Genomic DNA, 11,782 nt, shown 5'->3' on the forward strand with positions numbered 1-11,782 from the left:
AGAGTGAGTGAGAGATAAGGAGAGACCTTTGACATGTCACGGTCAGGCTGTAAGAAACTTCTTAAATTGATGGCTTGGGACAAGAGGACTGGAGGGAGGGGTTGGATGGAGGTGGGAGGGACCACAAGTGACAAAGGACAGAGCCAGCCTCTCCTCTAGCTCTGTGATCATGGCAAGTTACCCACTCTGGGCCTCTGTTTCCCATACCTGTTAATGGGGAAGAGTGATAAAGCCCACCCTGTAGGAAGAATTACAGTTAAAATTAGGGAAGTGCTTAGAACAGCACCGAGCCCACAGTAGGTGCTCAGTGAACACCAGCTTGTAGGGCTGCAAGTAGGTACCCTTGCCCAGTGCCTAAAGCCTGTCCTCACTGCCTCTGCCTGTCACCTGCTGCTAGGGGGAGGGCTCGGTACAGCAAGAGAGTTATTTTCTGCAGGGCGATTTCACAGCCCAGGAGGTGTTGGCCCAGAGGCCCAGACCACAAAGGTGTCCAGTGTCCTTGGCTTCCTGTTCCTCTGCCCCAAGCCTGCCCCACACCCTGGTTCCTCTTGCTCAGCGGGACTCGGTCAGGGGGATTCTGGAACTTCACTGCACCCAAAACTGGAGGCCGGGACCTAAGCAGCCAGCCAGAAGTCTCACTCCCACCCTGCTCCTGACAGCCCAGAGCCCACAGCCCCAACCTGTCCACCCAGCATTGCTGGGGCAGGATTCAAGATCCACCTGAGGCCAGCTACGTGACCCTAGGCAAGGGAGTGAGGTGCTCTCAGCCTCAGTTTCTTCTTTTGTAACATGGGGATAACAATAGAACTTGCTGCCAATGTTGGGGGGGTAGAAATGGAACCAGCATATCAGAAGGGCTCTAGCATTGGCATTTATTCACATGATGAATATTTATTGAGCACCTATAATGTGCCAGGCACAGTTCCAGGTGCTGGGAACACAGTGGTGCATGGGACAGTGTCCTCACCTGGGGACATCTTACGTTCCAGGGTTGGAAGGACAGGCAGTGGAAGGAAGATCTATATAAAGGAAGAGTATAATGTCAGGTAGTGACAACCGTGGTTGAAAAAAACGAAATGAGTAAAGTCGGTCAAGTAAGGGACAGGGGAGGCAGTTTCCTGGGAATGGACAGAAGACCTGATGAAGGTGACATTGGAGCCAAGAGCTGTGGGAGAAGAGGGAGCGAGCCTTTTGGTTACCAGGGGGAAGAGTGGTCCAGGCAGAGGGAAGAGCAAAGAGGGCAAAGGTCCTGAGGCAGGAAGAAGTTTGTTGCACTGGGAACAGAGGTAGGGGCCTGGAGAGTGGAGGTGGTTGGGGGCCGTGGTAACATCAGAGACCAAGGACGGTCCTCCTGAAACATGGTACCCCCAGACCCCCAGAGCAGCGTCTCTGGTTTATCTCCAGCGTGCCCCTCCTGCTTGGGTGGAGGCTGAAGTATTCTTGGTGGCCCTAGTCTGACACCACCTCATGCCCACTTGGGTACCAGCACAGTGACCTCCAGGCCCGGATGTCAGGAATCTGAAGAGGAGGTCACTTGGAGGTCCCAGCTGAGTCCCCCTCTCTCCCATGAGAATGACCTCCATAAATTGAAGTCGGAAGCCCTGCCCGCCCCCCAAACGCTCTCTAAGCCCTTCCGTGACTCTGGGGGTGACCTTTCCCAGACTCAAATGCTGGGGGTCCCCAGAGTCGGGAGGGGTCGGGGACACCCAGGCCATCCGCCCTTGCCCAGAAGCCGCGGTCCCTGCGCCACCCGGAGAGGCCGGTACAGCGGGCGCCTCCCGGGCCGCTGCGGCAAAGGCTGGGCGGCCGCGCCCTCCCCCCGCGGTGATTCATCCCGCCCCCTCCCGCTCCCTCCTCCTTCCCCAGGCCTCCGCCGCCGCCGCCGCCGCCGCCGCTGCAGTGCGCAGGAGACCGCGGCCCGCGCCCCAGCGCGCCAGAGCCGGAGCCGGGCCGGGGTCGGTGCACTTGGCGAATGCGCCCGGCTGCGCGCGCCAGCGCAGCAGCCCGAGCAGCGGCCGCCGCCCGCGCGGCGGGGATGCCCGGACTCCGGGCCCCGGGGCTGGGCCCCCGGCGGTAACCGGAGCGGGGGGGCCGCGCCCCCCCTCCGCCCCCCCTCGCCGGTCCCAGAGCCGCAGCTGCTGCGCCCGCGCGCTCCCGGGGACATTCTAACCGCCGCCCGGGCCCGCTGCCTCTTGCCCCGCTATTAATACCGGCGGCCCGGGAGGGGGGCGCAGCGCAGCCATGGGGACACTGCTGGCCTTGGTGGTCGGCGCGGCACTGGGTGAGTGCGCGGGTTGGGGGGGCGCGGCGGGGGGGGGGGGCGGCACAGCCGGGCCGTGGCCCGGCGGCGGGGTGCGCGCGCGGGACCCGGGACGGCGGGGCGAGGGCCGCCCCCTGCCCACTCCCGGGCTGGGCTAAGTGCGCTTCCGAAGTTGTGAGCGCTGGGAGCGGGGCGGGGGAGGGTGGTGGAGGTGCGGGTGGGCGAGCGCGGGCGGGGGCCGGGCTGGCACAGCTCGGCGGCTGCGGGCACCCAGCCGGGGGCGAGGAAACGCGGAGTCAGCTGCTCCCGGAGCCCCGCAGGCTGCAATGTGACACCCACAGCCGCTGGAGGGGGTGGGGGAAGGCGGCGCCCGGAGACTGGGACGGGGGAGACCGAGAGATAGGGAGAGATGGGGACGCAAGGGAAGGCGCGAGAGGCGCAGCGACTCGGAGTACTCCCGAGTGCTCCGCCGAGACTGGGAATCGGGAGTAACGGGGAGAAGGAGATGGAGAGGGTTGTAGAGTGTGCCAGAGAGAGGCCGAGAAGCGAGTTAGAAATCGGAGCGCTGGAGAGACAAACTTGAGAGAGGCGGGAGAGATGGAGACACAGGTAGACACTGGGAGAGATGGAGTTTAAAAGAGACAGGGAAAGGTGGAGAGAGAGATCGGGAGAGGCCGTCTGAGCCTGGAAAGAGCACGCAAAGTGGTGGGCCCTTCAGAGAGACTCCCTAAGAGATATAAAGTAGGGGAGACAGACACAGAGGTGCTCAAGGAGTTAGAGCAGCGGAGGAGGACAAGGAGTTCCCAAGATTCAAAGAGGGAGAGAAGAGACTCGGGGACAAGGAAACAGACCCAGAGCTGGAGCAGGAGAGGCACAGCATTAGCTGGTGAGCACTGGGCCTGGGAAGGGGGTGGCAGGTAAGAATATGGAGGAGGCACCCAAGGGGACTGGAATCCAGCGGGGGTGCAAAGTCCCTGAGGCTGCAAAGAGCTCAGTGAGTTTCCAGAAGCTGATAGGAGGTGGGGGAGAGCGGTCTGGAGCTGATGCGCCTGGGGTGGGAGGACAGGGGCCACAGAAGCTGCGTAGGGGGTAGGTGACTGGAGAGCTGGGCTGGAGTGTGGGGCTGCCCTGGTTCCAGTGCCCACCCACCCCTCTGAGGCCTTGCCTTCTCCCAACCCATTCTCTGGGGCTGGCTGGTTTTGCAGAGTAGTCAAGGGGGAAATGACTCTGCCACCTTGAACTTCTAACACATCTGGAATTCTGTCTAGTCCCACCACCTAAATGCTGCAGTACCATGGGCAAGGGGACTTCTTAAGAAGGGGTACATGGGTGTCTACTGGGGTACAGAGCAAGGACTCTGAGTGCCCACAGTGACAGCCCTATGTTGTCTGGGGGGGCTTCCTGCATGGCAGGCCCCCTGCTGGGGCCTTACCTCACTTGTGGAGTCTGCCCAGCAACCCCTCAAAGCAGAGATGACCGTTTCCCTCGCCTCACAGAAGCAAACTGAGGCCAGAGGTGATGAGGGACTTGCGAAGGGCACACAGCAAGCGGCAGGGCCAGGCTGAGTGTCTGGTTGTGTCCATTTGTAATCACTATCGAGGGGAAACAGATGGTTTCCAAGAGCCACGGCCAGTAGTAAGCCCGGGGTGGTATTGCCCGGGTCGATGGGTGCCCCCGCTCCACCTGAGCCTGCTGTCCCTGCAGTGTCCTCAGCCTGGGGGGGCTGTGTGGAGGTGGACTCAGAGACCGAGGCCGTGTACGGGATGACCTTCAAAATTCTGTGCATCTCCTGCAAGCGCCGCAGCGAGACCACCGCTGAGACCTTCACAGAGTGGACCTTCCGCCAGAAGGGGACGGAGGAGTTTGTCAAGGTGGGGGGCGGGGCACAGGTGCCGGGTGGCGGGCCTCTGTGTCGGCCAGGGCGGCAGGCGGCCTGCGGGAGGGTTGTTTCTTTGTTTCCGATAATGTGCTATTCGTGATGACCTGGATTCAAATTCCAGCTCCACCCTGACCAGCTGGTGGCCTTGGGCGAGGTGCTGGGCCTCTCCAAGCCTCAGTTTACTCCTCTGTAAAGATGGGGTGGCGATGGTCTTTAGCTCGTAGGCTTGGGTGAAGGTTGATCCAGGTGTTGCCCCTGGCACGCGGTTGGCACAAAGGTTTAGTACCAGCAAGGACGTCTCAGGTAGTCATCGTGGAAGATGACTCTTCTGCCCCCCTGTACGTTATATGTATTCGGAACTACGCATAAGGGGCACCATAAACTCGTAGGGCCTCCTGGAGCACTGGGGTCTGCCCGGGGCGGAGATGGGCCTCTTCCGTCCCTGGCTGAGGAGTGTGCCTGGTGAGAATGAAAGCCAGGAAGGCCGAATGGGGGCTCGGGGGTGGAGGGGGGGTGCCTGAGGAATACATGTGTGAGTGTGCGTGTGTGCGTGGGTTAGGGCCAGTGACACAGTCAGGGTTGGGGGCAGGCCAGGGCACGATCCTTGCCCCCCTGTGCCCTCCCTGCCTGAGGTCATGGTGCCCACGTGTGTGTTTACTGTGTCCCTGAGTGTCAGGGCAAGGGACAGAATAGTCTGGGTGGGAGGCCGGTTGGGGGGGCGCAGGTGGTGACCGGCCCGGCTGCCCCCCAGATCCTGCGCTATGAGAACGAGGTGCTGCAGCTGGAGGAAGATGAACGTTTCGAGGGCCGCGTGGTGTGGAACGGCAGCCGGGGCACCAAGGACCTGCAGGACCTGTCCATCTTCATCACCAACGTCACCTACAACCACTCAGGCGACTACGAGTGCCACGTCTACCGCCTGCTCTTCTTTGAGAACTACGAGCACAACACCAGCGTCGTCAAAAAGATCCACCTTGAGGTGGTGGACAAAGGTGAGTCTGGCCCCACCTGCCCCTCACCCCTGTTGCCCACTGGCAGCCAGATGGTGGGACAGATGGCAGGTAGGGGACAGGCTGGCTCCACGCCCGGGCCAGGCAAACGCCCACGGCAGCGGGGGGAGCTGCACCTCCTTCCCCAGCCCCAGCTCTGGCTTCCCTTTCCTTTCGACCCTCAGCGAGGCCCCAGCAGACCCCTCCCCTGAAAGTTCTCTGCCACCTGTGCTGTGGGACGCCCCGAGGGTGCTTTCCTGTCTCTGAGGAAGGGCTGTCCCGTGGGAAACACGGTGATGATGGTATCCACCTCTCGGCCATGTGAGGCTCGAGCGGCGGGCTGGGGGTCAGCCTGACACATGGTGGGGATGACTCCGGTAGCCTCAGCCCCTCCTCCCTTTGTCACGGGGTGGGGGGGTATAAGAGTGTGTCCCCTAGAGCAGAGCTCCTCAAATTCCACTGTGCTCCTGAGCGTCCTGGGAGTCTTGCTAAGGGCAGACCCTGACTCAGCAGACTTCGGGTGGGGCCTCGGCTGCGTTTCCGACAAGCTCTCAGCAAAGCCAGTGCTGCAGGTGTGGGGCCGCACCAAACAGCAAGGATCTAAGGCGTTTTGGGGACATTTCATCATTTTGGCTCCAGCTGCCTTGGATCCTTTCTCTGAACCATCTTCCAACGGGTGTAAATTGGAATTTTCCAGGGCCCGAGGGCCCCTTGGCTTAGAGTCAGGAAGCTATCCCAGAACTTGAGCTACCACAGAGCTATGGCAAGTACGTCCCGTGGGGCCCACAGCGCACGCGCACCATCACGGCAACGGGCATTGTCCTTCCTTTCCGCAAAAGGGGTGCAGACCCTCACTGAACCTCCCCACCCACCCTCCTGGCTAGGGGCCGCTACTATCCCCACTTTACAGGTGGGAAAACCCAGGCTCAGGGAGGTAAGATTGCGTGGCCGAGAGCACAGAGCTGGGACCTGGATTTGAACCCAGCCAAGCATGTGTGACTGCCGTTTCTGTTCTTGGCGTGATTCACTACACTCTGCTGTCAGCCAGAGCCTGTGGGTTTCTTTTGATAATTAGCATTTTTACGTTTGTTATCAAAGTGAACCAGCAGGATTCAGTGCAGGAGACGCGTCTGAGCTCCTCTTTGGTGTAGGTCACGATGCTGGGTGGGCGGCCACCCACGGATGCAGACGACGGAGCCCCGCCCATGGGAGTGGCTGTAACAAGAAACGCCCCCAAATACTGGGGCTTCCGCGAAATCTGTGTCAATCCTGTCTCTCGACATCAGTGCGGAGGCGAGGGGTCAGGAGAGCAGGGAGGCTCCCACGTTCCTTCCGTCCTGTGGCTCCCGAGGCTCGGCCCTTGCCCACAGTGCTGTCCTCCTCTGCGGGACAGAGGCTGGGCTCAAGCACGCCCAGGACCCAGCAGAGCCTCTTTTAAACATGATCTACCATATTGGACTACCTCCCAGAGCCTGTGTTCTTCACATTGACCAAAGGCAGAGCTCTTTATGTTGTCTCCCCAGAGTCTACAGGAGTATCCAACATACTCTAGTGGGGTTTTTTTTATCCACCATAGTACGGTATTTTACGTTACTCTATACTATCCTATTTAACATTACCAAACATATAACGGTATTTTTACCCTAGTCCATCATACTGAGTATTTTTAACATTACCCACCATGCGACAGTATTTTAGATTAATCATATCGTAGTAGTTTAAAGTTTTACTTGTTCTACTGTATTCCTCATCAGCCAGCATACTGTAGTATTTTTAACATTACTCATCACACCACAGTATTTCTTTGATTACCCGTGGTATTATTGTACCCTTAGCATTGCCGGCCATACCATATTCTTTTTTTCTTTTTTCTTTTTTTAAAATATAATCCACTGTCTTTCTGCATTCTCAACATCACCCATCAGCCTAGAATGCCTCCTGGTAATAATCTCAAGGAATGAATGGAGTCACTTCCAAAGGAGGGCCAGGGGGTGTTGGTGGTGAGACGTTTACTGAGCTGGCCGGGCTGTGGAAGACGGTAGAAGCCCCTGGGGTCCCCCAGCAGGAGTGGAGCCGGCAAATGGGGACAGGAGGGCTACTTCTATTTCGGCTCTACCCAGTATGGGTGGAGAACGTCTGGGAAAGCAGCATCTGAGCCTCGTGAGAAATCTGGTCTGCTGAGGGGCAGGCTGGGGCTTCAGATCCAGGGGCTGCCAGCTTTTAGAAGATTTGGGGGTTTTTGAAGATATCAAAGTTCTCCCCAGAGAAGGTGCCTGTGACCCTCTGTATGACCGCTCTGCCTCAGTTCCTCATATGTGAAGTGGAGGGATGACAAGCCCACCTCCCGAGATGTCTGGGTGGCTTGGTAGAGACTACGTTGGGCATACAGTGCCCTTTACCAAGTGTTTCTTTGGCTGTGGTAGTTTCCAGAGCAGGGAAGAGCTCAGAGGCTGCAGTCAGTTACACTTGGGGTTGAATCCTGGCTCCGAGTCCAATCCTGGCTGCGTTTCCTTGCCCAGCGCCATCCCCTTTCTGAGTCTCAGTGTCCTGGGCTACAGAGCCGTGCCAGTCACTGTCCTGATGTGACTGGGAGAGCGGGAGATACCACATGACCTACATCCATTTGAGCACTGAGTTCCAGGAGCAGGGAGCAGCTTTATCCAACATATATCCAACTCAGTGTGCTTCCTGAGGTCAGCTGACATGGGAAGCCAGAACGCTCTGTGTCCTTGGGGTGTTTCAGAGACTCAGGGAGATGCTCACATGAAGAAGTTAGTATGGAGCCTGGCTGAAAGCACGCATTCACCGTATGGGACGCCTTCCTAGCCCCTGAATGAACGAATAACGCGTGGAGCCCTCTCCCCAGATCCTCCTGGCAGAGAGGCAGGGAGAAACATCCAGCCCCGCGCCCTCCCTCACTCTGGCCCAGAAAGCCTCGGTGCCATCTGCACGGGGCGGAGCAGCAGACAGTGCCCACTGACAGGAGGAAAGACCATGTGAGGACAGTGGGGGAAAATGAGATCCTGGCCACCCGGAAGGAGAGGCCTAGGAGTACGGGGCGGACACCTGTGAAATCCGGCTGAGGATGTCACAATGGCCTTCGCCTCTGGTCCCCTGGCTGAGCACATCCCCTTCACAGTTTAAATTTAGGCTCCGTGAAAGGAAGCTGGCAATGGCAAGAGCCAACGCCGTGGAAAGGACAGAACTTTTCCAGAAAATGTCAGTGAATAGCCAATACTTAGGCAGTGCCGACTGCGAGCCCGTCCACACGTGTCACAGATATTTACTTGCTTTCTCTTCCCAGTGACCCTGGGAGAAGGCATGAGTATTGTCATCGCCAGTTTACAGAGGCAGAATGGAGGCTCAGAGAGGTGGAATCATTTGCCTAAAGTCACACAGCTAATAAGAGGCAGTCAGGATTTGAATCTGGCCCCCAGAGCCCCTGCTCTTAACTACTATGCTGTATCACTCCCATAATAATAGTAGTAATAAAATTAATAAGAGTAAACAGGTATTGAGTGCTACCTATATATCCAGGACTATCCTAAGGACTTTTGAAGCGTCTTTCATTTTTACAACACTCCCAGGAAGGAGATATTGTGATTATCAGCTTTTCATAGATGGAGAAGCTCAAACCCAGAGAGGGTGAGTCACTTGCCAAGGTTACACAGCTGGCAAGCGGCAGAGTCGGGATCCGAACCTGAGCCTTCTGGTTGCAGAGCTGCAGCTGTCGGGCACCTACAGCCCCGTGAATGATAGATGCCCCCCTCCGGCCGCAGGGGGAGGCAGGTTGTGGGGGATCCAATGCCCACTGGAGGCTGGTTATTAAGAATCAAGAGTAACAGGGTGCCTGGGTGGCTCAGTCAGCGTCTCACCCTTGATCTCAGCTCAGGTCTTGATCTCAGGGTCGTGAGTTCAAGCCCCGAGTTGGGCTCCACGCTGGGTGTGGCGTCTACGTTAAAACAAAAAGAGAATCACAGTGACAACAATGACTCTAGGGAAGCAGCCTGGTCCCATTTGCAGACCAGGCGCAGGGAGGCCAGGTCACTTGGCCCTGGGCCCAGGGCCGCCTGACCCTGCCTGGCCCTTGCAGCCAACAGAGACATGGCGTCCATCGTGTCGGAGATCATGATGTACGTGCTCATCGTGGTGTTGACCATATGGCTCGTGGCCGAGATGGTCTACTGCTACAGGAAGATCGCCGCGGCCGCGGAGGCCGCCGCCCAAGAGAATGCGTGAGTGGCGCCAGTGGGGAGGGGGTCAGGCGACCCAGGCACCCGGGCTTGCCAGAGGGCTACGTCTGTTGTCATGGATGGGTAGGGTCAGGACCCAGAGTCTGACCGCCCCCGGGTCCCCTTCTCCCTCAGACTCAGGACTCCAGGCCCCAGCCTGGACTTCCTGTGGATCCCTAGATGTCCAGCCTCTCTAGAGGTCCCCTAGAGGTCCCCGCCTCTCTCTAACTCCAGAACCCTGTGCACCTGGGGCAGAGACCCCAACCCTCCTCAGTTTCCCCGGGGGTGGGCCAGACTGATGACGGGGGTCACTGTACACTGGCCTTTGCCCCCACAGCTCGGAATACCTGGCCATCACCTCAGAAAGCAAAGAGAACTGTACGGGTGTCCAGGTGGCCGAATAGCCCCGGTAAGGTAGGTGGGTGGGCAAGGGGCTGGAGTGCCCGGGCGGTGTCAGCCCAGTAGGTCCCTGATACCTGTCTCTCCCTCACCTTTAGGCCCTGGGCCCCACCTCAAGGAAGAGCCAGCCCTAATGGGGAACATCTGGGCACAGCCTACCCCCAATGGGGGTTGGCCATTCCTGGGCCTCCACGAGCCTCAGAGTCCTGCCAACGGAGCCGCCAGGGTGGGAGGGGGCAGGGGGCTTGGCTCACACCCCCAATCCAGCCTACGTCCTCCTGCCCCATCGCCCACCCACACCATGCATGATGGGTAAAGCAATACTGCCGCTGCCCCCACCCCTGCTTCTGCTGCCTGTTTAGGAGGGGGGGCGGTGAGGTGGGGGCAGCGGCTCCGCACCCCTCCTTCTTGCTGATTTGCACACATTTGGCCGCTTCCGATGCACACTACTGGGGCCCAGCCCCTCCCTGCCCCCCTCCCCCGCCCAGCGGGGGTGGTGATGGGCCGGCACAGTTTGGGGCAGGGGGTTCTGGGACCCACTCTGACCGACCCCCAGCGACATTTCCCCTCCTTCCTCTGGCTGGACCTGGGGTCTCCTCTCCCTGTGATGCACTCTTGCCCCAGCCCAACCCTGCCCTCTCTCACCAGCCTTGGACTGTGGCCACTTAGAAAGGCCCATTCAGCCTCTTCTCTCTTCACACAAGTAGTTTTGTTCATGAAATAAAGATTCTTGGACTTGATTCCTAGTCTCTCTCGTGAGCCCCGTCACCCTCTACACCCCCCCCCCCAAATCCAAAAGCCTCCGTTTTCCCAGGGACCTGCCCTCTGTGCACATTCAGGGAAAAGGATGGGGAAGGACAGGTGGGTGAGTCTCAGGTGCGGCCACTTAGCACTTGGTTAGTGGGGCCTGGGGGAGGCATTAGCTCAGCGGGGCCCATGAGTGGTATGGGAGGGTGGGAGGGGGCCAGAGAGGAGTCACGGGGGCCGCAGCGAAGGGACAGTGCCATGGGAGGGAAGAGAGGGGACGGCAGTCTTGGCGGTTTGCTGTGTTCCTAGCAGGGTGCTCTCTGCTGTGGTGGGAGCTGGGGAGGGGCGAGGGAAGGAGAGCAAGATCCAAGGGAGGGAGAGGAAGAGAGAGATTAGGGGCTGGCATCACCAGCGCCCCCCCCCCCCAGCATGACCCCTTGTGGGAGGCTGTGGCCCTGCGTGGGGCGAGCGTGTGGGGGGAGCAGCTGCGGTCTGTGTTTGGGTGCATGGCTGTCCCCTAGCAGGTGGCTGATGGTGACCCTTGTGTGTCTGGGTGTTTATCTGGCCCTGGGGTCTGACGTGGATCACTCTTGGCTGCTGGCGGGACAGTGTGTATCTGCCTGTGGACACTTCCGGCCACTTGGCCTGGACCTCAGCACTCGGTGCTGCCTTTTCCGGGCCAAGCCCCCCATCCCCCTTACCCACCCTGGTGTAGGACTTCCAGGCTCCAGAGGTCACGGCTGCAGGCAGCAGAGAGGCTGCCAAAGCAAACCAGCCCCCGTGACTTGTAGGAAGGCAGCTGGGGGGAGGGGTCTGGGGCAGGGCTGGGGCGGGAGTTGGGGGAGGGAGGGGTCTGGGGCCAGGGCTGGGGCAGGGACCAGGACTGCTTTGTTCAGGAGCTGAACATGGGGACAGGAAATGGCAGGGGGCAGTGGTAGGCCTGGGTTCAGGCAGGGGGGGGAGTGGGCGGCTAGAAGGGGCAGGGGTGCATAGGGAGGGAATTAGGCCTGAGCTGGGGCCCGGTGGGGGTAAGGCAGGGGCTGGGCCAGAGGCAGGAGAAGTGGCCGGAGCAGGGTGGGCTTGGGGCAGCTGGGGCCCTCTATCTGGTTCCCTCCAATTCAAAGGCCCACCCTTCAGACCTTGTAAGCACCCTGCCCCGCCCCAGCGTGCTCTGTCTGCCCAAAGCCCCTGCCTTCAGGCCAAACCTGTCCCTGCTCCCACCTCCCCTCAGACTGGCGCACCTGGGCCCCCTCCGGGTTGGGCTGGCCCCCAGCCA

General features: G+C 59.6%; 1 protein-coding gene across 2 annotated transcripts; it reads left to right on the forward strand.

The window, feature by feature from the left end:
- Nucleotides 1–2,065: 2,065 nt before the first annotated feature.
- SCN1B (sodium voltage-gated channel beta subunit 1) lies at nt 2,066–10,499 on the forward strand. Of its 2 annotated transcripts, none has more exons than XM_026484507.4 (6): nt 2,066–2,281; nt 3,965–4,131; nt 4,891–5,131; nt 9,222–9,363; nt 9,698–9,774; nt 9,858–10,499. In XM_026484507.4, the coding sequence occupies exons 1-5, from the start codon at nt 2,242–2,244 to the stop codon at nt 9,762–9,764; spliced, it is 657 nt and encodes a 218-aa protein (XP_026340292.1). In that variant the 5' UTR covers nt 2,066–2,241; the 3' UTR covers nt 9,765–9,774; nt 9,858–10,499. The 2 variants fall into 2 exon arrangements, with proteins under 2 accessions (XP_026340292.1, XP_026340291.1); XM_026484506.4 differs by having other exon boundaries at nt 2,067–2,281; nt 9,698–9,769.
- Nucleotides 10,500–11,782: the final 1,283 nt, after the last annotated feature.

Source organism: Ursus arctos, unplaced genomic scaffold, assembly GCF_023065955.2.
Source record: "Ursus arctos isolate Adak ecotype North America unplaced genomic scaffold, UrsArc2.0 scaffold_19, whole genome shotgun sequence".
Taxonomy (NCBI): Eukaryota; Metazoa; Chordata; class Mammalia; order Carnivora; family Ursidae; genus Ursus; species Ursus arctos.